Source organism: Eptesicus fuscus, chromosome 9 (genome assembly GCF_027574615.1).
Source record: "Eptesicus fuscus isolate TK198812 chromosome 9, DD_ASM_mEF_20220401, whole genome shotgun sequence".
Classification (NCBI taxonomy): Eukaryota; Metazoa; Chordata; class Mammalia; order Chiroptera; family Vespertilionidae; genus Eptesicus; species Eptesicus fuscus.
The window spans coordinates 3,582,626-3,610,131 of record NC_072481.1 but is presented as its reverse complement, the minus strand read 5'-3'; the positions used below and the strand labels follow the sequence as shown (position 1 = coordinate 3,610,131).

The window sequence follows — 27,506 nt, the reverse complement described above, 5'->3', positions numbered from 1 at the left end:
TGTGCCTGACCAGGTCCCCGACCAGGTCCCTGTCACCCCTGACCAGGTCCCCGTCACCCCTGACCAGGTCCCCGTCACCCCACACCAGGTCCCCGACCAGATCCCTGTCACCCCGACCAAGGTGCTCAGACCAGGCTCTGCTCGGCCCCCACAGGCGGCTGCTGCCCCGCCCCCCCGCTGGGAAGGCTCTAAGATGAAACCAGGGAAGCGGACAGATTGCAAGCAGGACTTCTGGATGCTTAACGCCAATCGCCGGCTGTCCTGGAACATCCACATCCACGTGCAGCTCGCCTCCCGCCCTCTGGGGGAGCCCCTCCTCGTGCGGGAGCTGTTAGTGCCGAACATCAAACACCATCAGACGGCTTTAACGCCACGCTCTGCTTCCGACCAGGTAATGAATCAGCGGGAAGGGGGGGGTCTCTTGGGGGAGGCGCGCTTTGAGCGAGGACGGTTAATAACCTCGCACACTGACACCCCCCTCCCCGCCCCCCAACTCAGCAGCAGGGAACTGCGTCGAAAGTGCACTTGACAAAAGGCAAGGCCACGGCCTGGGTGGGGGCACCGACCTGGGTGGGGGCACCGAAGGGGGAAAGGGGATTCCCAGAAAATCGCCTCCTGGGGGCTCTGGTCCCAGCGGGCCCCCCTCTCACTGAATCTCGGTGGAGGCACCCGGCTCCGCACTCCCAGGCCAGTCGGCCACCTGGCCCAGAGGAGGAGGATGGAGGACGTCGGAGCGTTCCGGCCGTCAGGGTCCCTGGGCCGCTCAGGCGGTGGAGGGGGACCTGTTTGCCCGGAAGCTAGGCCAGGGAAGGTCCCAGAGGCGGGGTGTGTGGCCAAGCTGGCTCCTCCATGAGCCTGCTCAGGACAGGAGCGGCCAGGAAGGCCCCGCTGGCCCCTGAAAGTGGGGGGCTCCTGTGGCTTCCCCAGCAGTCCCGCCATTGCCTGGGCCACATGTGCCCAGGGCCCGACACTCTGGCTGGGCCGCCAGCAGCTGCCCTGCATGAGGACTGGTCCCTGAAAGGAGGCTGGGCTGGGGTGGCTGTCGCAGGAACCCACAGGCCCACGCCCGCACGGACCTGGCCGGTGCCCAACACTTGCGCTAATTGCCACCCATGGCTAGACTGCGGCGCCCGGGCTAATATGAATAATCAACACGAAATCAATGACAGCAGCGTGTGGCCGAGCTCTGGAGAGCCTCTTCTCAGGAACAATTTGCCCGAGAGGCGGCCAACCGCTGGGAGAGAGTAATTGAGATGTGGAGGCGGGGTTGGGGGGAGGGTGGGGTGACCCCCCATGGGGCTGGCTGCTCCATCCCCGCCCTGGGGAGAGGTGGAGAGCTGTGGCTGAGGCAGACGGGGCCCAAGCCCAGGCCAAGTGCCGCTGTCACCCGTGCATGGACAGAATCCTGCGCCCCAACATGCTTAGGTTGGAGCTGGACCCCAAGGTGACTGTGTTTGGAGACGGCCTTTCAGAGATGAAGGAGGTTAAGTGAGGTCCTCAGGGTGGGTCCCGTCAGAGGAGGAAGAGGCACCAGGACTGGGCACACGCAGGGCAAGGCCGGTGAGGACACAGCAGAAGGCGGCCGCCTGCAAGCCCGGAAGCGGGGCCTCCCCGGAAATCTACCCAGCCGACCCACACCTTGATTTTGGACTTCCGCCTCCGGACTGTGAGAAAATTAATTCATTTAAGCCGCAGAGTCTGTGGTATTCCACCCCCTGGTATAGAGATCACATCTCTAATCTCTCAACAACCCTCTGAGGAAGAATTACCGTTGCATTTATTAATTTGAGAACCAAGACATGGGAAGTTATGTGACTGACACTGCAGAGAAGGGGCGGGGAGGGGCTGCAGAGCCAGGCTCTTTCCGCTGCACCCCTCCTGGGACCCAGGAACGCCTGGATGGATGAGGGGGTGCGGCCCCCATTGGGGGGGGGATTCCTTCCACTCAAAGCTAGACTCACGTCACTTCCTGGAGAGAGGGTGTCCAGTTTACAGGGGTGGGGAGCTGGTGACTCTGCAGGAACCCCAGGAACCTGGGGCTGGGCCAGGTGCTGACCCCCAAGCCCACCGCCCACCTGCCGTGTCCTGTCCTCTGACTATGGAGGATGCCCCCGTCTCAGAAGGACCAGTCTCAACCTGGCTCCTCCCTCATGACCTTCCTTCCCGGGGCCAGGACAGCTGGGCAGCCAGGCCACCCAGACCAGGGAGAGGACCCAGGCCGGGCCCCCAGGGTGCAGGGGAGAGGGGGGGACCTGCTGTGACCTGCCCCTGGAGGGAGGGGGCCTGGGCCAGGAGCCAGGCTCAGGGCTGAACCTGGGCCTCTGGGCTCCTGGAGGCCTGGCCACGTTCATAGCGGAGAAGGGAACATTTAGGGGAAATTTCTATGAGAGACAGAGAACCCAAAGCAAGACTCCTCCCAGAGGAGGTGGGGTTTTCGGGGAGCAGCGTTTGGGGGTTGTGGTGGGGAGGAGACTCACCTCGACAGAGATGGGGACCCAGAGGCAGCTTCCTCTGGGTTGTGCCCTGACGCGGCGACCCTACGTGGTGGTGGGACTGGACTGAAGGGCAGCGCGAACCCCAGCTCAGCGCCGGAGCTCGCTGTGCGGGAGGAAGGGGCTGGACCCAGAGACGCCGAGAGCCTGGGTCAGGCTGGCCTTCACGCGGGAGATGTAAGGAAGGCCTCTGATTCCCCGTGGCCTCGGTTTCCGCATCTGCCAAATGGGTGTCTCTCTGTGGCTCACCTGACCACGTCACTGTTCGCTAAGGGACTTTACAGATAGAGAGAGAAACGGCCCCCCCCCAGGACTGGGATTCAGGGGTGCCCATAGGAGATCTGAGGCCGCCAGGGTCGGGGCCCCGAGGGAGAGACCCTTCTGCTCTGAAACATCAGGCCGGCAACACGTGGGGGAGGAACCGTCCAAGGACAAGGACATACAAGTGACTTCCGCAGGCCCCTCCCAGGGCAGTCACTCCGAGGAGAGGGCCGGCCGGGCTGGAGCCTGGGTCACTACCCGTGGCTTCTGGCACGGGCAGCTTCTCGGTGCTACGTGAGCAGGTGACAAGCGGCACGTTGGTGACAAAGGAACTCCCACCCGAGAGGGCCCCGTCCTCCTGCCCCGTCAGCCTGGGCGCAGCCAGTTCTCCCGCCATGCACCCAGCATGCAGCAGAGGCCCATGAAGAGGGTGACCTTTTTTTTTTTTTAATCCTCACCCGAGGATATTTTCCCATTGATTTTTAGGGAGTGGAAGAGAGAGGGAAAGACAGAGAGAAACATCGATGTGAGAGAAACACAGCGATTGGTTGCCTCCTGCACGAGCCCCAACCAGGGCATGGGCCGGGGAGGAGCCTGCAACCGAGGTACGTGCCCTTGATCAGGAATCAAACCCGTGACCCTTTGGTCCGCAGGCCGACGCTCTATCCACTGAGCCACGCCGGCCAGGCGAAAAGGGTGCCCTTTTAACATGCTGCCCAGACAGGTCACCTTGGAGACAGACAGGGTGCCATGGGCATTTGGCTGGACAACGGTGTAAACTGGGACGCTCCCCGGCAACCGGGACGCGTGGTCGCCCTCTTTAGGGACCATGTGACGGAGGCGGGAGGGAGAGGAGGCGCTCCGCGTGCCTCTCAATGCATGAATGAGCCCGATTGGATTCCTCCGGGTTGTTGACACGGGAAGGCTGTCTCCATGGCAACAAGGTCAGTGGGAAATGGCAGCGGCGTTGGTTTAATTTTCACTGTATTCTTGTTGACAGGAATAAAGGCCCTGCTTCTGATTTCTTGGTTCAACTGGATAACATTTTCATTAGATTTAACTTCTCATATCCAGACACCCACATACTATTCAATTTCCCCGTCTCGCCCTCAACTCTCATTCTCCGCGGGTCCTGAGGACATTTTCAGAAATCTCATTTCCAGGAGTTCGGAGGCTGGCTGGGGACGGCGGCGTGTGCGCTCGGGGACGTGTGCGCCGGCTGCTGAAGGAGCTGGCGGTGCCTGGCTCTGGGTGTTTGGGGGCGCGGGGCATCAGGACCCCACTTTCTGTCTTCTGGCAGGAGGCACAGGCTTGCTCCAGTGGTAGTGGTGCAGGAGAGGGCAGAGGGCAGAGGGCAGAGGCCTGAGACTCAGCACAGCCGGTCCTGTTCCAGGTGGATGACCTCCGACCTTGGGGGGTGGGACAGGAACAGGGCTCCCCCAGGAGGAGCCCTGACAGCTCTGACGTCAGGAGACCCCGGCCACTCGGCCTGGCGCTCCCTGCGCCTCGGCACGTGGCCGCACAGACGACTCCGAGGGGCTCTGTGACAGAGCGGCCCTGCTCACCGGACAAGGACGCGGCCTGGCGGGCCACTCCAAGGCTCTCGGAATCCCCCGACGTGCTCAGGGTCGCTGTCGCGGAGGCCGCATTCATCCTGCACGCCGTAGCAGAAGGCGAACGTGCTTGCAGCTCCCCGATGGTCAGTGACGTCAGAGGTGCAGTTTGGCCGAGAGAGGAAGCAGTCGTCCCCGACCCAGGAGTCACGTGGGCCCTGGAACCATCTTCTCAGCGGGGCTGACAGCAGCCCCTCCTCCCGGCCCAGGTCAGGGGAGAGGGGGCAGGAGTGACCGCTGGCCTCAGGAGCAGCCCCTTGGGCCCCTGGCAGCCGGGGGCGGGGGGGGGGCGGGGGGGGAGACAGGGACCAAACAGGATTCCAGACGGTTTCCATCTGCTTCTTGCGAGACCTTGGGCTCAGGCGCCTCCTCCACGCGGCGCCCCGAGGCGTCACAGGGAGCAGGTGCCACTGAAGGGGGGAGGGAGCTGCCTCCGGGCCCCTAACTGGCCCAGAACCTCTCATTTTCAGAGGGAAGCTGAAAGCCTGGCCGTTTCAGTGTTGGCAACAAATTCTCACTTTAACGAAACCACCCGCACCATGAGCAGGGCTGTGTCGCTCCGGGTCAAGGTCAGGCACGTGGGTGAGGCCCCTGCGTCTCCCACTCCAGCACAGAGGCGCCCCTACCAAGCTCACTGCACGAGGGGATGCTAGGAAGGAGCTGGGACTTTATTTGGGGGGGTGTGGGGTGGTGCATGGCACCCAAGCAGCCGGAGTGGCACTAGCCAGGGAGCGCCAGGAAATCAAAAGTATTTCTCTTTTTGTCCTGCTCCGTGGGGGACAATGCTGCTATATGAAATCTAGCCAGAGAGAGAAAGGCTCATTTGCAAAACAAGCCTGGGTCCTCCCTGCACAGTCGGAAAAGGGGGGGGGGGGCATTAAGAGGAGCCTTGCCCCGAGGCCCATGCCTGCTCTCCTCCGGGCCAGGCGGGGAGGCGCCCGGAGGGCATTCTGCCAGGACTGGGGGTTTGCGGGGACCCTCCGGCCTGCTCCCTGAGCAGCAACTCTAACCGAGGGGACACCAGGGAAGTCCTCCCCAGGCCCTCTCCGTCCTCACCCCAGCAGTGACTCCACTTCCCGGGGACACAGGCGGGGAGAGAACCTTCCATTCCTCTCGGGCTCCATCCTCTGGGCCCGGGGCCTGGGCCACCACAGGGACACAGACGTGCCTCCTTTATGGCATCCAGAGGTGCTTCTCAGGACTAAGTGTCCGGCCGGACCCCATAGGTGCCTGGCGCTAACATCTCACTTTCAACCCAAGGAAAGTGGTAGGGTCGCAGGCCTTATCCCAGAGTCTACGGAGAGACCTCCCACGGCCCCATATACACCCCATTCTTTGGCAAGTTGGAGATCTGCACCGCCCGCGTCCGCGCGTGAGAACCAGCTGATGCGTAACCGCCGTGGCCTGAGCTCCCCGGGCTCCCTGACTGGCTCTGGCTGCGCCGCTGCAGGCCGAGCGCTCTCAGAAAGCACCGGAGTCTCGCCTGCTAAAATGCAGGTGCCTGGGGCCGCTCAGACCCGTGGAACAGGGCGCCTTGGAGGCAGGAGCCCACCTTTTCACCAACCTGCCCGCGTGTCTGTGACATGGACCTCTGTCCCGGCACGGAGCCAGCGTCTGCCCAGGTTGTGCGGGCCGGGGAGGACTGGGGGCACCTCGGCCGCTCTGGCTGCCCTGAGCCCCTGAGCCCCAGGGGTGGGCAGCCTGGACGTGCCCAGCTCATTCCTGACTCCTCGTCCCTCACTCCTCTCTTGAGAGGTGGGGACACTGGGAAATGCGTCCAAGCGAACACTTCTGGCCGGAAGTAAACCCTCCAACCCTTCCTGACAGCAACCCCCCTTTCCGCAGCCTGACCCCCCTTCACCTCCCATCTCAGGTGCCCCGCCTGCTGCTCCCGAGGCAGCACCTCTGGGACTTGCTTTGCTAGCTGCCCCTGCATTGCCCACAGACTCTGGCCAAGGTGTGGGAGCATGCCCTCTGTCAGGGGAACACCGGCCCCGCCACCTCGCACCGGCCAGGTGATGACTGAGGCGGAGAGGAAAGGAGGTGTGCTCTAGCCCCACTCCAAGCCCGCGGCCCCAGAATCGCAGAGCAGGCCCGAGACGCCTCCCGCCACATCCCAGACACCAGGTCCTGGAAGGGCCGGGACAGTGCCCCGCGTCTGTAGGCTCCAGAGCCTGGCTGGGGAGTCTGGCTCCTCCAGAGGGTTTGCCTCTCTGAGCCGCTCTGCTGCTACTGACCACCAGGTGGCGCTAATCGACCAGGAACGGGGTTTGGTGCAGGGTGGGGGGGGGGCGGGGGGAGGGAAAGCCTTTGTTGATTTTACTTCTTGATATTTCTATAATCACCAGGATTACAATCTAAGCAAAAAAGCAAAACAAATAAACACTTCCCCTCTTGCTGGATCTTGGGTCTTTGTCTGGAAAAGGATGAGAAAACAGCAGAGGCACTGACTGTGCAGCCCAGGGCAGGGGTGCTGTAGCCCGGAGGGCTTGGAGGGCTGGGGAGGGAAGGTGGGGGAGGGGAGGGGCCCTGGAGACAGAGGCTCTGGTGGCTTAACTTGCGGGTGAGGAGCTCCTGGGAGAGGCAGGCGCCTGCTAATTAGCCTGCTCCCTTCTAGTCTCTGCCACCCAAGACACGTCTCCAGCGCACAGGCCTTGCCGGGTCCCTGGGGGCTTGTTGTGCTGGCCATGCAGTTGCAGAGGGTAGGAAAGTGCTCCCCGAGAGCACATGGGGAGGGGCTGAGACCCTGGCTCCCCAAACACCAGCAGGCTGCGGGTGCCCAAGGACCACAGGTGACGGGTAACTCAGGATGGCTGGGAGCCCGGAGAGCACCCTCAGACCCCACACTCAATGTGGGCTCCACCCCCTTCAACATGACCTCTACCCACTCCCACTCCACACGGCCTCCATCCCCTCCACACTCCACACGGCCTCCATTCCCACACTGCCAGGTGGGCAGGATGTGGCACAGAGCTCGTCGGGCACTCGCCCCACTCAGTCGACCTGGGCGGGGAGGACTCCACCTGCCCAGCCCTCTCTCATGTGCTGGCAGTTTGCTGGGCCCGAGGCTGCGGCTTGCTCAGAGCAGCTGCATTGGAACAGACCCCAGTTTCCAGGAGGAGACACGCTAAGCTTTAGGTCCCGTTGACTTGGATTCTATAAATGCCAACCCACAGACGGGAACTGAGCTAACCCTCAGCCCTGAGCCGAGCAGGTCTCCGTGGAGGTCCGACAGGGGCACCTGGCTTGAGCTCAGCTCCACTCAGCCCCGAGCGACTCACACGCAGAACCCTAGAGCCCAAAGTATGTTAGGATGGTAGTGCTTAGCAAAAGACTACACTTCCCAGACTCCCTTGCAACCAGGGGTGACCATGTGACCAAATGCTGGCCAATGACCTATGAATAGAAGGATGGGCATTTGGGCCCTGTCCTTAAAGGGGAACCGATTGCCCTCCACTTTCTTGTCTCTGCTTCCACTGGTTGGAATGCAGTTGTGATGGCGGGAGCTGGAGTTGCCATCTTGGGCCACGTAAGAGAAGGCGACACCCTAGGAACGGCAGAGCGACCCCTGATGGGAGGCCCGATGGCGGATCCCTGACACTGGGCTGCCACGCCAACCTTCGACCGCTCTGTGAAAGAGAAATCGCCTTCTAGTGTCTGAAGCCTCCAGTCGCTTGGCCTTTGCCACGGCAGCGGGGCCCACACTCGAACTACCACGGGAGGGACTGCAGGGACAGGAGGAAGCGTTTAGGAAGCAGCTGGGGAATTCCTATCAGATAGCACATTTTTCCGTTTCCTTTTTACCCAGGCGGGGGCGTCCCTCAGGCCGCAGGTTTAAGACAAGCCCCTGTGACCAAAGGACACAGCCGCAAGAATCCGGGTGGGCTCTCGGTGCCTCTGGCTTCCCGGGCGTCTGAGACCCCGAAGCTGAAGACCACAGCCCTGTCTCGCAGCGGCCGAGGCAGAGGCTGCAGATCCGAGCTCCCCTCGCCGCCGAGAAGACAGCGTTTTGATTAAACCACTGACAACTCTGCTGTGGGGCAGAGAAATTGGGAAACATCAGGAAATCAAACTGTGAAGTCTTTGAAGGAATGTGATTTATGTGGAAATGTGATGAAGCTAATGTGTTTGGCTCCAGCGCGGGTGGCACGCCTGCTCCTGGAAACGAATCTGACGCCTTCCTGGCTCGCGGCGCCTCCGCTTCCCGAGCGCGCCGGCCGTGCCCTGCCTGTGCCCTGCCTGTGCCCGGCCCGGTCGGCACCGAGAGCTCTTCTCCCCGCACTTCCAGGGCCCTGTTCCAGGCTGCGTGTCTGTGACCAGAGCCACGCACACACGTGCACTCTACGTGTCTGCGTGCTGCTGGGCTCCCAGGCCCTGTTCCAGGCTGCGTGTCTGTGACCAGAGCCACGCACACACATGCACTCTACGTGTCTGCATGCTGCTGGGCTCCACCCCAAACCCCAGAGACCCTGGGTTACGAGATTTATGGGGGTTTGTTGTAGTTTTACATCATTTGCTCGATGCACCGCAGACTTGAACAGGCCTTTGGGTCCCTCCAGGTAAATGTCAGAGGTCCAGTGCCCTCGCCTGGAGTTCATGGAGCTTAACCCCCTTGTCCATTGGGAGGGGACGCAGCCTGAGCCCAGAGGCCCCGGGCCACCTGGCTCAGGTTCCTGGTGGCAGCGCAGCATCAGGGGCAAGCTGGTCGGAGCCCCTGAGGCGGTACAGACCCCTCTGTCCCTCCTGATCCCCATCCCCGACCTTGGGGCGAGGGGGGTCCCCCGATCTGAGCACTGTGGGACTCTCAGGATTAGGGGGCTACTGCAGGTGCACCTGGCTTCAGCTTGGACCCTCCCAGAGACGGGACCCTCACTCTTTCTGGGACGGGCATTTCGCTGCTCCCTGTGCATGGCGCCCAGCGGCTTCTTCCCCACAGCCCCCTCCCGAGGCGCACGGCTCCGAGGGACCCGCTCTCTGAGCCTGGTTCTCCTGAGCCCAGGTGCCCAGCGGGCAGGAGAGGGCATCGAGCCTCACTAGTGGCCGCTGGGAGCCACGGCCCATGGAAACGGGGCAGCGGCCGAGGCCCGGCTTTCTGGACTCACCGGAGCTTTGCACTGGGTGGTTCGCACCTGACAGCTGCTTAGAGCGCACGCTGTGCGGGCACCGTGAAAGCCAGCTCGGCCCCATCGTCCCTGTGCCTCCCAGGCAGGGCGCCGAGGCCTCCTGTCCAGGCGCAGAGGGCGAGGGCGGAGGCAGGCAGCTCCGGGCAGCCCTCCCTGGTCCCCAGGCCTCCCCCCCCCACTCCTGCCTGCCACCCAGGGGACAGCGGTCCCCGCTCTCTGGGCTCTGCTCCTCCCGCGTGTTGCTTTGTGCCTCTGAGCCTCGCCTGTCTCACCTGTCACATGGGCCGACATTCTGTGCCCTGCCTGTCGCACAGGGGGCGTGAGGGTCAAATGAAAGCGGGGTCCCTGTGTCACTGCCATCCGAGGGGAAGGGGCTCCCACACCTGGTCCCCAAGGCCACGGAGGGCCTCCTGACCCGCCCGGATGCCGCTGGCCTGGGCCCCGCGGCTACTCACACATGGGCTTCAGCTGCCCGATGAGCTCCTCCTTGGTCCATTTCGCCCACTCCTTCTTGTCGGTGTTGATGGAGCAGAGGATGGGGCCGCAGGGCTTGCCGCAGTCCTCGATGGCCGGGACGTTGAGATAGTGCACCAGGACGATGTCGGGGTTCTGGGGGGAGAGCACAGAGACTGGCAGCATGAGGCGGCATGGGGTCCACCGGGCCCCTCACCCTCCGCCAGCAGGCACAGACCGGCCGAGTGTCCGCACGCCCGCCTCCTCATCCTCGGGGCCGCTGACACGCACTGTCGGGGGGACCCCCTGCGCCCAGGGTCTTCCCTGGCGCCTGCCTGCCCGATGCCTTACCCCCAGCCCTCAGGTGCTACTAGAACTGTCGCCACACACTGCCCAGCATCCCCAGGGGATACAATGGCCCCTGTGGAGAACGCCGCTCTACACACGGCGTAACGAAGGCCCACACACACGGACCTTAGGCCTCACGCCAACAGCTGCCGGGGGACCGGCCCGCCTGTGCCCCACCCCCGTCCGTACCACAGCATGACCTCCCGACACAGGAATCTCTGCTGCTCTTCCCACGGGGAAACGGGGTCCCCAGGGTTGAAGGCGCCCCGCGTCTAAGGGTGGGTCCCTCTCCCTGTGCAAACAGCCCCGTCAGCAGGGCCCTTCCGAGCGACACCCCAGTGGTGGCCGTCACTCACTCCCCTGGGAGCTCGGCCGTGGGGCCTCCCTGAGCTTCGGAACGGACAGAACTCTCCCGTGGGGACCCTGAAGGCACCGCTTGTCCCCAGATGGGTCGGCCTCGTCCCCCAGACTCAGTTCAAAATGCCCTCGGCCCCCCTCTGCCGGCCACCAGCTCCGACAGTGACGTGCCGCCCCGGCTTCGTTTGTAAAAAGCAATCACGTCGCTTTATAACGCAGCTGGCAAGACCCAGAAAAACCTCTCCCCAGCCAGGGAAGGTGGCGATCCAGCGAGACGCAGCAGGCAGCTACAGAAAAGCCAGGTGGAAGGTCCCTCCCGCCGCTCTTCCCCGGAGCTGTGACCTCGCTTTTCCTGCCTGACACCCCGCCACGAGCTCCCACGAGGCCCCTGTGGCTCGAGGACCCCGCCGAGGAGGCTGCGTCTGCAGTCACCTTTTCGGATCTGCTCAGAGCCACGCAACGCACGGCTGTGGGGCCCACCAATGCGTTAGCAAAGGCTCGAGATGACACGTGACCAGCGCAAGAACGGCGACTGGCGCAATTTAAAACGCTTTTCAATGAGGGGTTTTCCTTGCCAACGCCAGTTACCCCGCAAATCTCATCAGCACGGCCCGCAGCCGCCCCTGACCGGCAGCTTTTCTGGACGGCGGCACTCATGCTCCTGAGCAGTGACGAGGACCCGCCGTGGGCGCCCGCGCTGCCCTCCGAGCGCCGTCAGCGTTTTCCCGTTTGCTGCCCGCTAGCCAGCCTGGGGCGGCGGGGCGGGGCCAGGCAGGGCGCCCTCCGTCCACAATGAGGGGACTGAGCCCAGAGAAGCTGTGACCTGCCTGAGGCTGTGTGTCTGGCCAGGGACAGAGCCTGGGCCCGAAGCCAGGATTCTGACTCCAAATTCAGGTCCTGCCAAGACGCCTGCCGGCCTGTCTCGCTCGGTCTTGGTGCTTTCCTGCCTCCACTTCTCTGCATCCTCGCCTTGTGCCCAGAGGGAGTGGCTGCAGACTGCTCTCCCCATTGCGCGGCGGAGGGGGCCCAGGAGGCGCACCTGGGTTCCTGCCCTGTGTTCTTCCCGGGACCCGCACCGGCCTCCCGGCTGTGCCGCTTGAGCTGTGCCTGGGAGGCAGCGGCACCAGCGGCTGAGCAAGACGAGGAAGGATCAAAGGGCTGCGGGCCGGAGGGCCGCCCGCCCGGGGCTGCCTCTGATCCTGGCCCCGGAGCAGGAGCTGGGCCCTGCGGGGGGCACTGGATGGATGTCAGCCGCCTGGGAGAGGAAAGACCTGCAGCCTCCTGCCCCGCCGCCCCTCGGAGCGCCCAGCAAAGGCTGTGGGAGACCGAGGCGGCAGGACAGGCAGGGCAGCCAAGGAGGGCCGCCTTCACCACACACCAAAACCCCAAACCAGGAGTTCCTGCACTAGTGCACCCCGAACGCCCCTGTTTCAGAAAGCGCTGTCCCTCCCTTCAGCGCCAGCTCTGTGTCTGCATAACCGGCCTCCCCCTATTCTTTGAGGCCAAGCACAAGGCTCGCCTCCTCCTCCAGGAAGTACTCCCTGATACCCCGCCCTTTGTATCTCCACCGCAGCAGGATGGGGATGGGGTTTGTATCTTAGTCTGTTCGCCTCCTTTATCCCCTCAGCCACGGGGAAGGCCCCGAGCTGTCAAGGCGCGGGCAATGGCCACCGCTCATTCCCATCAGCGCAGTTGAGCTAGACTGACGCTGGACTTCCCGCCCTCCCCTTTCCACGCTTGCGTGCAGCTGACATCTGGCTTCAGTTTTCTAGTCCATGAAGGGCCCAGCACTCCTAGGAGGCTGGGAGGCTGGGCGGCTCTAACCTCGGCCGGGACTGAGGCCGCTGAGAATTCAATGGAGGCTGCGGATACGCCATCCCTCAGCCCCGAAAATCACCCCAAAGCACAGTGGCTCCACCTATGAGGAGTTCACAGACCCGGGGGCCCGGGCCCCACATCTGTAACTACGGACCTGGGGGTCTAGCTCCCCTTCTGACCCTTTTGAATCAGGCACCGGGCCCTTCCCGGAGCCCCACTCTGGGCTGTGCCTCTCAGCGGCCTTGACAGTGGGAGGAAGCCCGGCCCTGCAGGTCTGGACTGGCTGGGGCAGGAAGGTCTGGACTGGCTGGGGCAGGAGGGTCTGGACTGGCTGGGGCAGGAGGGTCTGGACTGGCTGGGGCAGGAGGGTCTGGACTGGCTGGGGCAGGAGGGTCTGGACTGGCTGGGGCAGGAGGGTCTGGACTGGCTGGGGCAGGAGGGTCTGGGACTGGCTGGGGCAGGAGGGTCTGGGACTGGCTGGGGCAGGAAGCTGGGTCTCCATCGTCACGGCAGATCCTGGCCCAGGGCCTGGGCTCCTGCAGCTCCAAGTCCCCGGCTGGATCTTAAGCCCCCACTTCCTGTTTGGGGCTGGTTTGGAGGCAGCGTGATCGAGGCATGTTTGGATGTTTGGGGCACACATCGCTTCTTGGCAATGTTGCAATCTCATCCATTAGTTGTGCATTTTATTGGGTGTTTTTGGCAGAAAAATATATTAGCCGCGGAGTCCCAGGGTTGTAGGTTCCTGGGAGCGCTCATAGCAACGTCAGATCCCCACTGAGCGCTGCTGTGCAGGCGGGGCAGGCGGGCTGGGGGAGGCTTGGGGCGCCCAGTGTGGGATTGTGGGGGGCGGGGGGAGCACGGCCAGGACTCGGGAGTCTCGGTTCTGGACAGTGTGCAGCCAGCTTGCCGGGTCTGCCCTGCGCTGCGCGAGGCTTCCCTGGGGTCAGCACCCAGGACAGGCCCGCGGGTGGGGGTGGGACAAGAGCGTGTCCACAGGCTCCTCCCTGCGTACGGGGTTTCCGTGAAGATGCCAGAGGTCACCCACCCGAAGAGAGCATGACCTTGGAGGATGACACCCCCCGAAAGTCCGGGAGGCCTGGCCTGGCGTCGAAGGCCTGGGGGAGGGGTCCCATGGGCCGGCTGGGGCTGTGGAGGGGAAAGCTGAGGATCAGTAGAGGTCTCAGAGACGTTCCAGAACCTTCTGGGAAGAGCTGTCCCCACCCTTCTCCCCCGCCTGCTGGGCCTGGAAGCCCCACACCAAGCAAAATGGATCCCCGAGAGAACAGCCTAGTTCAGCTTCTGGCCGCGGTTCGCCCACTCACAACGCGGACGCTCTCTGCACAGCCCTGTGTGCCCAGGCTCCACCCCACGGGGAATGGCACCGCCTTCCCCAATCGTCCAGGTCAGAACCTCAGAACCTCTCTGCTTGTCCCTCCCTCTCTCTCCTGACCCATCACCAACGTGGCCTTCTCCCTGCCCCACCCACTCTGCCCTCCCTGACAGCCCGAGTGTGAGCCCATCTCCGCCTGGGTCTCCCCTCCCCCACCCAGTCAGCTCTCCCAACCCCAGCAGGTGTGACCCCGTAATCCCGGCAATGGCGAAGGAAACCCACCCCCTGATACGGTTACAGGGACCCCCACCTGTTGTCCCTCCAGCCACCCTGCTCCCCTAGGCTCCTCGGGCCCTGCCACCCCATCCCCCACACCTGCTGTGTTCCCCGTGCTCTCGGCTGGGGTGCTCCGTGCCACACGTCGGGGTAAGTCTCAACGCCACCTCCCCCGGCTCCTACTCAGCGGTTCCCCAAGCACACGCCCCTCCCGCCCCACCGGGCCACCGACGTGCCGCTGTGCATGGGAGTCAGTCACCCGCTCCTAGACAAGCCGGAGGGGGAGGCGTTCCAGTTCGCAGGGAGCTGGGCCCTGGGCCTCGAATGCCGAGCCCACCCCTGGGTGTGCACGACGGGCCCTGGAACTGGGTGAAGGCAGCCCTGTGCTCCTCACCAGAGACCCACGTGGGGACCCGTCACGCCGAGCGAGAGTCTGGGGGCCTCACGTCCTCCTCTTGGCCACTGCCAGGGTTGGGCTCCGGGCAGTGGATGTTGGGGTCCCACAGCCCGGGGCCCCCGCCTCTGCTGACTGTGGAGTGAGCAGGACGGCCGTGCAAGAAGTGGTTAAACATGCAAAAGCGGTTGGTTTTGATAAAGAAAAATGCAGCTGCAACATCTGTTTGACTCTTGTTTGCAGCTTCATCAGCGCTAAGTGGTCAATAAATCAGTGGCGTGGCGCTCCGTCTCTCCGGGCGCCGTCATTAATCTCGTGCCGGTTCTCATGAAAAATGGAGGAGAGAGGCTGTGCGACGGAGGGAATGTACACATCACCCAGAAGTCATCATGGCATGTAATGGCGCCCCACACCTCCCCACTTGTCGCGGGGCCGCGCACCGCCAGCCGGAGGCGGGAGCCGGCGGAAGCCAGCGGAAGCCAGCGCGGTTCGCACACAGGCCCCCGTTTGTCCTGTGAGCGCCACCCCTGCCGGTTCCGAAAGCCCCTCGCGCCCGATCTGCAGGCTGAGCCTCCCCTGCACCGGCTGCCGCACCAACGGGGCAGGGCCGTAGACCGGGAGGCGAGGCCGGCGCCAAGGAGGGAGGACGTGTTAGGAAGGAGCGGTGCTGAGACCAGGCTCAGGGCGCCGGGCACTGCACTCCTCTGCCCGCCTCCAGCTGCCCGGGCAGCCTGGCGCCTCGCCTCTGCTCCAGACAAAGGCGTGAGGCGGATCCATGTCCCGGTCGGCAGAGAGGCCTGTCACGTAGGCCCTGGCAGGCTCAGCTCGATCCCCACTGTCCCCGCTGATGGCTGCCCGCGGGCAGGGGGCGGGCACGCAGGCCCCGGGACCGGGGAATGCAAGACTGTGCCCACCCCGCCCTCACCCGGGGCCAGGCGGGAGGCCGGCGGCTGCACCTCCTCCTCCTCCCTCTTCCCCAGATGGCGGGGAGCCTCGTGGCCCTATGCATGGACGGCCACATTTCACCGCCACGTCCTCAGGGAGCAGGGCGGTGCCCGGACCCCCAGCATGCACCTCTGGGGGTGCCTCTGTTTGCAAAGATGACTTTCTGAGTGTCAGCCATGTCCCAGCCCCATCTCAGCCCACTTCCATTTCCTAGTTTATTCTCTTGCAGACCCAGCATTCAGGACTTCACGATTCAACCCTAGACCGAGCCCCAGCCCCAGCCCTGAGCCCCAGCCCTGAGCCCCAGCCCCAGCCCCAGCCCCAAGCCCCAGCCCTGAGCCCCAAGCCCCAGCCCTGAGCCCCAGCCCCGAGCCCCAAGCCCCAGCCCCCGCCCCAAGCCCCAGCCCCAAGCCCCAGCCCCAAGCCCCAGCCCCAGCTGCCTAGTCTCCACCAGGAGCCCTGGGCTCCTAGGGAGCTCGCTGTGTGGTGGAAGGAGGGCCGGGTGCCCAGCCTCGGGGCCCTGGGCAGCCGCAGCCCAGGTGGCATCTGTGCCCGAGCAAACACAGGGCCAGGGAGCTTGCCGGGTTACGGGGAGCTGGTGGGAGCAGGGGTGGGGCTGGAACCCTGACCTCACGCGGGTCTATGAGCTGCTCAGGGCCATGACAGAGGGAGAGTGCCGTCTCCACAGTAAGGGACGAGAGGGCACCCTGAGGGCAGGCAGGGGCGTGGGGTGGGGTGGGTGGGACAGCCAGGAGCTGAGCACCCGGTGATGGCAGAGGCAAACCCAGGTCCCCAAAGTTGGGGGCAGTGAGAGAAGCAAAAGGAGAGAATGAACAGAGGAGAAACCAAAGGCGCCCCCAGGAGTAGGCAAAGCCAGCCGTCAGCTGTGTGCCCCTGGGAGCCAGGCCCCACGCACCCGCCGGGCGCCGGGCTCCCTGCGCAGTCCCAGGGCACACAGACACCCTCCCGTCCTTGCCGGCTCAGCAGGGGGGAGCTCCGTGGGGGGGGCACCTGTGAGGGGCAGGGAATGTCACATGGGGCCTCCGTCCTGCTTGGGGGGTGGGGCCAGGGCCGCTGCTCCGTGGCCCCTTTAGCTGGTGCATGAGGGCGCAGGAGGGCGTCGGCCGCAGCCCTTCCCTGCCTGGGAGGAGGCTGGGAGACTTAACTAGTTAATGCGGGTAACGTGGTCTGACGAGGAAAACCCCGGGTAATTGCTGAGTGTTGCTGCGCTGCCGCTGTTATCACACAATTACCAGCATTTCCCAGTCCTGGCAATGGAGTTAACAATTCCCACCTGGAGTGGGGGTCGGGGCCACGCCGGGGTTGGGGCTGGCGGGCTCTGCCCTCCTCTGCCCGCGGCGAGGCGGGGAATCACACTGACTGGGAACCTGCCTGGCACAGTCCGGGCACCGGGGGCGGGAGTGAAGGAGGGTTGCCGGCCGCCCCGAGCAGATGGAGATGTTTGTGCCGAAAGAGGAGCCATCCCCCCAGACTCTCCCAGGCCCCGGAGGGCAAGTCCTCTGGACGCACGCCGCTGGGGCCAGGCCTGCCACCCACCCCTCCCGTGGATGGGCAAACGGAAGCCACAGCTCGCCTCGTGGACAATCGTTATAAGTGACCTGGGGGAAGAAGTGCCAGGTCCTTTGTGATCGGTCACGAGAGGGTCTCGCGAGGTCGTGGGTGGCGAGGCACAGCTGGACCCCGTGTGGGTGAAGTGTGAGGCGGGGTCCTGGGGCAGAGAAGCAGCCTGCCCCAGAGGCTGGGGGGCCCGAGTGCCACCGGCGAGCCCAGGAAGCCACTGTGCAGAGCGGGTGCTGGGCCTGGAAGGCCCGGGCCCGACAGCTGGGCCCACCGGGAGCCGCCAACCGTCGGCGAAGGCTCTTCCTCACAAACCGAGACCTGGACAGCGAGGACGGGCGGGAGGGTCAGCCACGAGGGGCAGTGGCCATGGGGAAATGGAGCTAGGGTTTTTTGGGCATAGACATAGCCTAGAGGAAATGAGGGTCAAGTCTTTTAGGTCGGAAAGGGGCCAAGAAGGTGAAGGTGCTTTTTTCTCCGATCCCCGACGCTAAGAATCAGGGCCCCTCTGTAGCTCAGGGAGGTAATTTTAACACAAACAAACTGCACAGTGGGCAGCTAATGGATGAGACTCATTATCCCAGGGGAGACGTGGGTGAAAAATAGAAATGGCTTAAGTGGGTGACATTAGCTCCTGGACGGCTGGTCCCTAAGGAATTACGAAGGCAACCAGGATGTTGGGGGTCACCTCTTTCTGGGACCCAGATGCAGGAGGCAGCATGGTGTAACGCAGGCTGGCCATTTGGAGCCGCGCATTCTCTGGGCCAGGGTGACTGGCCCTGAGTTCCAGCCACAGGCCTCAGAGCTCACCCCTGGGCGTAGCTAGAGCCCCTGCGAGGCAGGGGTGATCTCCTGCTGGACCTGAGCCTGGGATGAGGGAGCCCGGTGCTCCTGGAAGCCACCGCTTGCCAGCATGTGGAGTCCAAGAAGGACGCCAACCTGGAAAAGGCAGAACCCGGGCAATAAGATACACAGCCTCCATGCTACTGACTGCGCGCCTGGATCCAGCCACGCCTGAAGCCAGCCCACCTCGACTCCCCAGTTAACTCAAACCGTCCAATTTCCTCTCATCTTGAAGCCAGTTCGAGTTGGATTTTCTGTTGCATCAACCAGGAGCCCTAACTCATTAATAGGCCCTAGGTGTTCCTTTTGCTAAGCCAGTCTCTCTCCACCGTGCCACGCAGACACTCCTCTGGTTACTATGACAACAACAGTCACAATGATCACGGAGAGCTGCCATTTGTTCAGCACCTGTTGTTCCATGCTGGGTGCTAAGTGGCCACAGGACTTAGCTCGGTTAATCCTCACAACACGAGGCAGGAATGGTTATCTCCACTTTACACACAAGGGGCACGAAGAGAAAAGCACCAAAGCCCCACAAACCCCCGGGTCTGCCTGATGCGGAGGGGGGCGGTGCGGCGGCTGGTCCAGGGAGACAGCTGCCGGGGGTGAGTCTGGTCTGCTGTGTCCCAGCTGGGCCCTCGGCCAGCCCCTCTCTGTGCCTCTGTTTTCTCAGCTGTAACATGGACCTGCCCCATGAGGTCGTTGTGAAGACTCCGTGAGATAAAGCATTTGCACCGACCGACACGCACTCAATCTTCAAAATGGCCAGTTATCGTACTGACTGACTCCTCAATCCACGTTTCCCTGAGATCTTTTTTTTTTAAAAAATATATATTTCTTTATTGATTTCAGAGAAGGGAGAAGGAGAGAGAGATAGAAACATCAATGATGAGAGAGAATCATTGATCGGCTGCCTCCTGCACGCCCCCTACTGGGGATCGAGCCCGCAACACAGGCATATGCCCTTGGCCGGAATCGAACCTGGGACCCTTCAGTCCGCAGGCTGACGCTTTATCCACTGAGCCAAGCTGGCTAGGGCTTCCCTGAGATCTTACAGAGCTTGTACGTGGGACAAAACCAACTGGACTCAGACACGGCTTGTTTACACAGGGGCCCCTCTTGGCTTTGTGGACGTTGAGGGCCCAGTGTTAGCGCCATGGGCACTCAAGCCATGGGGGTGGGGGGGGGGGTGGGCACAGCATCATTCCCATCCACCCATGGAAACAGGATCCATGAGACACTCCATAGCTAACTTCCAAACAAAACTATGTTTCTCAGAAAAACGTTCTGTATTTAAGTGCGCATGAGTTCAAAGAGCTGGCCCAGGCGGCGTGGCTCAGAGGCTGAACGTCGACCTATGAACCAGGAGGTCTCCTTTCGACTCCCAGTCAGGCACATGCCCGGATTGTGGGCTTGACTCCCAGTTGGGGTCGTGCAGGAGGCAACCGATCGATGATTCTCTCTCATCATTGACGTTTCTCTCTCTCTCCCTCTCTTCCCCTCTGAAATCAATAAAAACATCTACATATAAAAAAATGGATGGTTCCCCCTACCCTGCCTCAGCGTCTGCGTGTGGGACCCGCCTGAGCCTGGGGTCATTTCCTGTCCTCAGCCGGGCTCACCACTGTCGGACGCCCTGCAGTCAGAGCAGCCGGGGGCACCCCTTCTCCAGCAGCTGTGCCCCCTCCCCTGCGAGCTTTGCCTATTTCCATGTGTGATGGCAGCTCCTCTGATACCCTGAGCCTCCACCTCTTCTGCGTGTCCCTCGCGGACAGAGCGCCAGGGGTGGGAAGACACTGAGGGGCCCTCCAGGCCTGCTTCTCCATCCCCTTCCGTGTCCAGTTGGGAAAACCGAGCCAAGAGGGGCCGCGACGTGTCTAGTGTCACCCCGTGGACAAGGCGGGGTGAGGACAGGGGCCCATGCCCACCCCACCCTCTGCTGGCGTCTGAGCTGTGCCCCTTCCTGGGGTCAGCACCACCCCGAGAGAGGGCTGCGCTTCCTTGCTTTGCAGGGAGACTGTGCAGGAGGCAGAGCTGGTGCTGCCCTCCCCCCACCCCCGTCCCCCCACCCCCCGCGGCAGCACAGCGAGGCTGCTTCCCGGCCGGCGTCCTCCTTTCTGACCTTGACCGGGAATAGGCCGTGAGATCCGCGGTGGTGGAGCGGGGCCCTGGCGTGGCTCACAGAGCTGGTGCTTCCTGTACCCCCCTTCCGGGTGGTCATGATGGGGAAGGCGCTCTGCGTGGGGAGGCGGGGAGGCTGGGAGCTGGGCCGCCCTCCCTCTGCTCTGCGGGAGCATCGGGGAGCCCCTCCGCTAAACCCCGTTAGAGACACAGACCCCAAAGCTCCGCCTGGACTGACTCGGGGGGACTGACGAAGGGGCTGACTGGGGGCCGCAGAGGGTGAGCTGCGGCCCATCGCACATCGGTGCGGTTTTCATGCTCTGGCGACGGGCACGGTGCGATGCCCCGGTTGTTTTGGAGGGAATCGTGGTGGAACCGGGCTGTGGGCTTTGCCTATGTGTCCCAGCTCCTCTTCAATGCCTCAGCAGGACAAGATCAAGTGTACCCACAAAGTAAGGGAGCCCTCAGCGGTTTACGTCTTCGAAGCGTGACTGGGGGTTAGCAAAGGGACGGCGGGGCCAGGTTTGGATTAGAAATGACAGCTCTTCTTTTTGTTGTTTTCCCTTTAAATCCCTCTTTATCTCCCTCCCCTCTCCAGCGGCTCCTGCGGCTCGCTGATAACCCGTGAGCCGCCTCGGTAACCACGGAGCGTGCTGTCCTAACGACACGGGCGAATTGGGGCGCCCTCTGCAGAGCTGCTGCGGCAGGCCCGCCCCTTCCCAGCCTGTGCCCAGGGCCCGATCCTGCCTTCCCACCCTGAGACCACGGCTGGGTGGTGGACGCCAGCCCCTTGCAAACGGCGGTGGGAGGGGAGCTCGAAACCCCACCGCCTCCCTCATCGCCCCCTTTCCGGGCAGGTGCTGAAGGCAGCAGGGGAGCGGGCTGCGGCCCTGGGGACCCAGGCTCTTCAGATGGCGTGATGGAGACCAGGCCTCCTCCAGCTTCCGATGGGCATCTCTAAGCGTGGCGCTCAGAGGCAAGACCCACAGTGGGGTCAGCGCTGAGGTCTGCCAGTGGGGGCAGCGCTGAGCCACAGAGCTGGGGACGCAGAGACAGGGCTCCGGGGCTCTAGTCCCGTGGTTGGCAAACTGTGGCTCGAGAGCCACATGCGGCTCTTTGGCCCCTTGAGTGTGGCTTTTCCACAAAATACCACGGCCTGGGTGAGTCTATTTTGAAGAAGTGGCCTTAGAAGAAGTTTAAGTTTAAAAAATTTGGCTCTCAAAAGAAACTTCAATTGTACTGTTGATATTTGGCTCTGTTGACTAATGAGTTTGCCGACCACTGCTCTAGTCCAAGGCCCTGCAAAGCCAGCGGAACCGTAGGCAGGGGCGGGGGTGGGGGCTTCTCCCCCTGTGCCCCGCCCACTGCCCGGCTGGTCCTTGTTGCCTGACCCAGCAACCTGGCACGGGCCTTCCAGCCCCGCCCATCCGACTGTGGGAGCCATTTCCCAAGCCCCAGCTCCGAGGGCGCCTCCCCCTGCTCACCTTCGGTGGCTCCCACTTCCCGTGAGTGCGCCCACTCCTGATAGCAAAGGCCTCGGCGACTGGCCAGTCCACCGGCGTCTGTGCGCCCCGTGTCCCCTCCTTGCACCCCTCGCCCAGTCCTCGGGACCCCTGGCTGCTCTGCCCGCTCCGTCCCCAGGGCCGGGAATTCCTGCTCTCGCTCGGCAAGTCCCCGGCCCCCTGCTCGGCAAGGCCCCGCTCCAGGGCCACGTGGGCCTTGCAGCTTCCCCCCTTCCTCCCAACCCAAAGGCCGCATTCTCCTTGACCCCTCAGAGCAGCCTCTGCCCCCTCCTGCCCCACTGCCCATCCGGCCTCCTTCCCCTGATCTCTGGGTCAGGTCAGCATCCCTCCCCGGCCCCAGGCTTCCTGAGGCCGAGCCCACGTCGGAAGGAAATCCATTCCGGAGGCGGCCGGGAGTCTGGCTGACCAGAGCCCCTGGGGCAGGGCGGAGGGGTATGCAGCCTGGACGGCGCAGTGGGCGGAGAGCCCCGGTGCTGCGGGCGGGGCTGTGCTCCGGGGGACGGCAAGTCCATCAGCCAGTTGGTGGCTCCTACACCCACCATCCACCCACACCCCTCCCTTCAGCTCCCTGCCATTGCCGAGGCGAAGGGAAGGGCTGCCTGACTCTTCACGTTAACCCGAGCTCACCTGTCTCCCCCGTGGATACGTGTGCTAACCTCTCACACACACACCCTCTCCCCGACTTGGCCCTTGGAAATTCACACGAAACCATGGACGGCACCCTTTCCCTCTACAGCCAGATGGGTCCCAGGAATCTCAGAGCTCCGGGGGCCATTGCCAATCCCTAAGACAGGGCCAGCGCCTCTGGGTGCGCGTGCATGCTCACACACCTGCACACACCTGCACACACATGTGCACACACTCACACGTGTACACATACACACACACACACACTCACAAACACACAGTGCAATGTGCACACTCACACATATACACATACACATATACACACTCACAAACACACACACACATATGTATGCACACATGCACACACACATGCACAGACACGGCCCTCAGTTGTGAGGCCCACGGCTCTCTCCTTGTTTGTTTTCGGGTCGGACCACGGCTGCCAGGAAGCTGAGAAGACAGACGCTGGGCCGAGGCCCTTGGCACCAGCCCAGGGTAACTGGGACACGCGTGTTTGCAAAGAAAGCATTTGTGACGTGTGAAGAAACCAGGACAGCGCCGCTCAGAAACTGTTTCAATCTCACCCAGAAGGTTCTACTTTGTGTAAGGAATACGGCCCCTTAAGGAAAACACTTGCTGGCATTTGCGAACCACTGTTGCTATGGAGATGTGAGGACAAGTTAGGGACCCGGGACCGTAATTAATTCTGGCGGTTGGTCCGCAGGGTCCGGGGTGAGGAGAAAGCTGGGGGGAAGGGGAGGAGCCAAAAGGGAAAAGTTGAAAAGCACCTCTTCTGACTGCGGGCTCAGACTCAGGAGCAGGTGCCTTTCACAGCTGTCTCTGCGCCTGCGCGCTGCCTGGGGGAAAGGGTGCGAGTGTGCGGAGCCCAAGCAGGCGGGCTTTCATGTCAGTGAACTTGAGAGAAGGGGTCCCAGCGCCCCCTCACGGCTCCCCCACTCACCGCTGGGTGAGGAAGTTCCTTTCTGTACGGGGTGGGATAGCACAGTACTCACTTCACAGGGCACTCACTCATTCCTTCACTCACTCATTCCCTCATTCACTCCTTCCTTCATTCCTTCACTCACTCATTCCCTCATTCACTTCTTCATTCATTCACTCACTCATTCCCTCATTCACTCCTTCCTTCATTCATTCATTTATTCACTCACTCTTCTTCATTCACTCACTCATTCATTCCTTCACTCACTCATTCAATCACTCATTCATTAACTCATTAACTCATTCACTCCTTCATTCCTTCACTCATTCCCTCATTCACTCCTTCCTTCATTCATTCATTTATTCACTCACTCCTTCATTCCTTCATTCACTCATTCCTTTACTCACTCATTCCTTCACTCATTCATTAACTCATTCACTCCTTCATTCCTTCATTCACTCACTCCTTCATTCATTCACTCACTCATTCATTAATTCTCTCATTCATTCATTCTACAGATAAACTACCAGCAGCCATGATGTGCCAGGGGCTGGTCTAGGTTCAGAGTCCACGTCTCACTCTCAAAAAGCATGGAAAAGACAACCTAGAAATACTTGAAGGAAGAAGGTAATTTTGGGTGGTGCCAGGGCTATAAGCATAAAAGGACTGGGTGGTGGGTGCTGGGGGGAGGGGGGAGGACTTGGGCAGGGAGCTCAGGGAAGGCCTCGGAGGAGGTGACCTTGGCCTGAGTCTGAAGTGATAAGAATGCAGCGGTGGGCAGATGCGGGGAAGCAGAGGTTCGGCACAGGAAGGCGTGGGCAGCCTCGGGCCGCCAGGGAACATTCAGGAAAAAGCCGTGAAGAGAAGAGGCAGTTCCAGCCCGAGCACAGAACGCGGTGGCTGCCCAGTGGACCCGTGACAGCGCCCTCTGCTCGCCCAGCGTCGAGCCTGGGGCCTGGCCCACGGCCGGGCTTGGTACTGAACAAGCGAAAGAGTCCAGGAACACAGTGATGCTGCGCAGGCCTCTACCCTGAACGTGAGATTCGCTCTGGAAGGGAAACCTCCACACCCGGAGGTGGAATCACGGGGCCAGGCTCATCCCGGTCGTGAGGAGAGAGCACGCGATGAAACGCACCATTTACCTTTAGTGAGAAAGCTACGACGTGTCACGTGTGCAGGGCTCGTGGTGAAGAAGCACATGCCTTGTTCTGGAAGGCAGGCAGGACGGCGCACGATGCAGCCAGCTGTTCGCAGTAGCGGCGCTCATTTCAGAATTAAAGCAAGAGAGGCAGAGGGCGCCCCTGTTACCGTGCCGCCCGCGGCCAGGTCACGGGAAGAACTTGGACTGGGACTCAGACCTTGGCTCAAGCCCACGCGGGCCACTTTAAACACTGTGTGACCTGGGGCACGTCACGGAACCCCTCTCAGCCTCAGACCCTCGCCGCAAAAGGGGGAGCTTCACGCTGACCCGACAGGGTCATCGTAAAGATCCAGAGAGAAAATGACAGGGGTCCCCAACGCGGTCCCCAGCAGGGTAGCCACTCAGTCACTGACTAACGACTTCACAAACCCACCGCCTCTGGGGCTATGAACCCCAACTAGCCGGTCCATTTCCTGTGCCTCTGGAGGAGAATGACCCCCCCCCCCCCAATTTGAAGTTTTTTTCTGCAAAAACCAAAGGCTTGAAGGGACTTCAATGTCCCCTGAAGTCACCCCGGAGGAGACACCTGGCTTTGTCTGCAGTGTCGTCTCCCCGGAGGCGCAGGGCAGCCGACGCGGCAGAGCTGAGCGGGTGCCTGGAACCCTGCAACACGCGCCGGCCACCTGGACATCCAAGGGACCCCAGAGGCAGGCGATGGGCCAGGGCCCGGCACCCCTGCCCTGCTCCGGCTGCACGGACCTTCCCAGCTTCTTCCAGGAGCCCTCCAGGAGGGCCAGCGCAACCGCGGCACCCCCTCCCTCCCCCCTTCCCTCCCCCCTACATTCAAAAGAATCAACCCTATCACATCGTTGAGGAAGGCCTAACCCCTCCCAAACGCATGCAATTACGAATCATACGTGGGGACGGGGTCTTAGTTCTACATAGTAATTGTAACGTAGCCACCACTTACGACCATTCCTATTTATCATAATTTGCTCCCTGCTATTGCCTATGGACGCTGTCTTTGATGATCACACCACACCAAATATTTCAGACACTTCAGTTTCCCTAAAAACCATAGGACTCAAGTAAAACGCGGGTTTTAATGCCTGTTACACGTTCTAACAGGTTTTCAAAAAAGAGAGGTACCATCCTGCCCCACAGCGAGGTTGGAAATATGAAGCATTCCTATTCCCATCTCCATTTCAACTTCCCAACTTGCCCCCTTGCCAACAGCAGGTCCTTGCGTTTGGGGCAAGTTAAGAAAGACTAATCAATATGAATGGGTACCTTTTGAGAGGAAAAACTGCGGGTCCTTCAGCTATCAACAAGCACTATGGTTTAAAAATATGAGCTATTTTGGATGAACGTTGAGTATTTATTCAAACAGACGAAGTTGTTTTGCAGAGTATGGGTGCTCTTAACTCCCTGGTAACTGGGCAGAAACCCCATTTTCTTTTCTTTTTATTTATTTATATTTTATTGATTTTTTTTACAGAGAGGAAGGGAGAGGGATAGAGAGTCAGAAACATCGGAGTTACAAACATCAATGAGAGAGAAACATCGATCAGCTGCCTCCTGCACACCCACTCCTGGGGATGTGCCTGCAACCAAGATACATGCCCTTGACTGGAATCGAACCTGGGACCCTTGAGTCTGCAGGCCGACGCTCTATCCACTGAGCCAACCCAGTTAGGGCAACCCCATTTTCTTTAATGGAATCTTTTCTCCTCCCCCCCTCCTTTTGATCAAACTTGCCCCATCCTGCTCCCTGACTCCCCCACCTCCCTCTCCCCTGCATGACCATCCCTTAATCACTAAGTCCTCAGGATAAGGGGGTTCTGACCGACATCAAACGCCCTTAGGGACAGAGCGGGGGTCCAGTGGCCACAGAGGAAGGGGACCTCTAGGCTGCAGGTGTTCCAGCTCCGGACCCAGGAAAACAGAACACCCCACTGAGCGAATCCCTGTGAAACCAGACAGAACTCTGCCATGGCTGACGCCGGGCTCAGATGCAATGACTGATGGATGGAGATCACGACCCACACTCCCTTGGTCACCACGATGAACGATTTCCCCGTATGACCCGTCCCCGGACGCCCCGGGAGCCAGGTCTAAGCGCTAGCTCACCTTGGGTCCGGCGTGGCCCCTTCCTCGCCAAATCAACCCTTTCTTTGCTGCAAGCTCCGTCCGTGTCTGACGGGGCTTTGATGCCCGCAGGCCAACGGGCCCTCGTAGTCTGGCAACATCACCAGTTTGTCAAACGTCCCCCGTCTAGCCCTCAACCCCACATGCTAGCTTCCAGGGAGGGGGAGCAGGGGTCTGTGTGTGTGGCTGGGCTCTGGCTCCCTCTGCCGACCATCGGCCACGGAGAAGCCCCCTGGCTGGGACGGGGGACTGTTACCCTCAAGGAGGCAGAAGACCCCATTTGGACCCAGAGAAAAGCAAAAGCCACCGAAAGCCTGCAAACCGCCTCCTGGGCTTCACAGCCCCACCCACCTCCCCTCCGGGCCGCCCCGCTGGTCCTTGCTCGGCAGGGCCGCTGTGCATTGTGGGATTGTTAGAAGCACCCCTGGCTCCGATACTAAATGCCAGGAGCTTCTCAGAATGGTGACAACCAAAGGTGTCTCCAGACTTCGCCAGATGTCCCCGAGGGAGCGAAACAGCCCCGCCGGGGACCACTGGGCTCCACAGTGACCCCAGGCCCCACGGGCCCCAGCTACCGTGTGGGTCCAGAGGGGACAGGGAGCCAGACTGTCCGCAGAGGAAACAGCCGTGCGGGGTCTAGTGCTGGTCTGTCCTGGGTTCGCTTTATCGCCACCGTTGGTTTTTCACACACACACTCCTTCGTGCTCAACGTTTAACAAGAGCACTTCAGCCCTAGCTGGTTTGGCTCAGCCCTAGCTGATGGAGCGCCAGCCTACGACGGAAAGGTCCCCGGTTCAATTCCAGTCAAGGGCACGTACTGGTTGCAGGCTTGATCCCCAGCCCTGGTCTGGGTGCATGTGGGAGACAACCGATTGATGTCTCTCTCACATCGATGTTTCTCTCTTTCTCCCTCCTTTCCACTCTCTCTAAAAATCAATGGAAAAATATCCTCGGGTGAGGATTAACAACAACAACAATAATAAGATCACTTCATGGCTTTATGGTGGATGCAGCCGGGTCATGCACCCATTTCTTCCCCATCCAAAATCATCTTCCCCACAGAGCCCTGGGGGAGTGGAGAGAGAGAGGGGGGGGGAAGGAAGGGGGAGTGGACCCGACTAGCAAGGCTCTCCCATCGCCCTCTGCGGGAACACTCAGGGAGGGTGCAGGACCAG

At 61.8% G+C, this 27,506-nt stretch overlaps 1 protein-coding gene across 1 annotated transcript in view; it reads right to left on the bottom strand.

The window, feature by feature from the left end:
* Positions 1-27,506, bottom strand: part of CAMTA1 (calmodulin binding transcription activator 1) — a 665,080-nt gene that overhangs the window by 87,449 nt on the left and 550,125 nt on the right. Inside the window, exon 8 of the mRNA XM_054720834.1 lies at positions 9,945-10,098. Coding sequence (XP_054576809.1) covers positions 9,945-10,098 — 154 coding nt within the window. The remainder of the gene's footprint in view (positions 1-9,944; positions 10,099-27,506) is intronic.